The sequence below is a fragment of the Nanorana parkeri genome, unplaced genomic scaffold (genome assembly GCF_000935625.1).
Source record: "Nanorana parkeri isolate BGI_ZX_2015 unplaced genomic scaffold, ASM93562v1 scaffold1894, whole genome shotgun sequence".
Taxonomy (NCBI): Eukaryota; Metazoa; Chordata; class Amphibia; order Anura; family Dicroglossidae; genus Nanorana; species Nanorana parkeri.
This window is the reverse complement of record NW_017308162.1, coordinates 1-1482: the sequence shown is the minus strand read 5'-3', so window position 1 is coordinate 1482 and position 1482 is coordinate 1. Positions and strand designations below refer to the sequence as shown.

Below are 1482 nucleotides of genomic sequence, written 5' to 3'. Positions count from 1 at the left end.
GCCCCCTGGGCCCACCCCCCCCCCCCCCCACAGCATGAGCCGATAAAGCTAAATCCTACAATGTGGATGAAGAGATGTCTAGGGAAGCCTCCCCAGATGTACAGATGGCTTGTTTCCGTGCGAGTCCTGAGGTGGACGAGATGGTCAAATTTCGGGAGCCAATCGCCGGCGTCAATTGTACCCTTCCCGCACTACAGCCTAGGACGCTGGCAAATCCCACATTTCCCGTCAAGCGTTCCCCTCACGTTTTTGAAGTCCTTGTTGAGCTCTGAAATATCTTCCCGTACGTGAGAAGGAGTTCTCAGGTGGTGTCCCATGGTCCATGCATAAAAACGGCTTCCTCTGGTGTCCAGATGGTTCATGTGCGGTGTATTGGGGGGGACATTCTGTGGGACCTTCACGACTAGGACTGCGCTTTCGCATGCACTAGCTCGTGTTTGATGAGCTGGGACTTGTCGAGGTAGCTTTTATCGCACTTGGAACAAGGATACGGCTTTATCCCGGTGTGGATCACCTCGTGCCGGGCCAGCGCTGACCTGGCGACGAAGCTTTTGCCGCACTCGGCGCACGAATACTGCATGTCTCCCGCGTGCCTCCTCTGGTGGGTGACGAGGCTGCTCTTCAGCGTAAAACCTTTCCCGCACTCGAAGCACCAAAACGGCTTCAAGCCGCTGTGGACGCTCCAGTGCCTGTTCAATTCCGATTTGCCGGCAAAGCTCTTGCCGCATTCCGAGCATATGTACGGCCTCTCACCCGAGTGATACCTCTTGTGCGCGGTCAGCTGCGACTTATCCATGAAACACTTCCCGCACTCCGTGCACTCGTACGGACGCTCGCCCGTGTGCGACCGCCGGTGCCTGATGAGCTCGGACTTGCGGGGGAATCCCTTGCCGCAGTCGCCGCAGGAGAACGGGAACTCGCCCGAGTGGCTAAACAGGTGCTTGCGGAGGTCCGAGTTCTGCGAGAAGCCCTTGCCGCACTCGGTGCACTTGAACGGCCGCTCGCCCACGTGAGTGGTCTGATGTATGTTGAGGTGGGTCCTCCGTATGAAGGTTTTGGCGCACACGGAGCACGAAAACGGCCGCTCCCCCGTGTGAAGCTTCTGGTGGCCGCGCAGGCTGGATTTCGAGGTGAAGCTTTTGCCGCATTCGGAGCAGGAGAACATCTCGCTCCCCCGATCTGCCGTCTTCCGGGTCACGGTGTCGGGTCTGTCCAGGGAAGATCCCCCGGGGTTGGAGCCGGACCTGCTGGAACGTCCCGCCTGGGCGTTGGCGCCGCCCGCTCGACCTGCCGATGGCCCCTGGCGAGTGGAAGGACCTGGCGACTTGTAGGAGTTGTAACGTCTCGAACGGGAACTTCTGGAATTGACCTCTGCGTATTCCTCCGGCTCGCCCTCAGGAGATAGGTCGGGGTGTCCTTCCGTAGCGTTTGATTGGCCGTAAACTATAAATAGAAAGATCAGTTAAAGAGGACCTGTAATGT

General features: G+C 58.5%; 1 protein-coding gene across 1 annotated transcript; it reads right to left on the bottom strand.

The window, feature by feature from the left end:
* Positions 1-403: 403 nt before the first annotated feature.
* Positions 404-1416, bottom strand: LOC108800044 (oocyte zinc finger protein XlCOF19-like; the record flags this gene model as incomplete). Its single annotated transcript, XM_018571987.1, has 1 exon — positions 404-1416. A coding segment is annotated over one exon (1013 nt), but the record flags the coding sequence as incomplete, so codon positions are not given.
* Between the last annotated feature and the right edge of the window lie 66 nt (positions 1417-1482).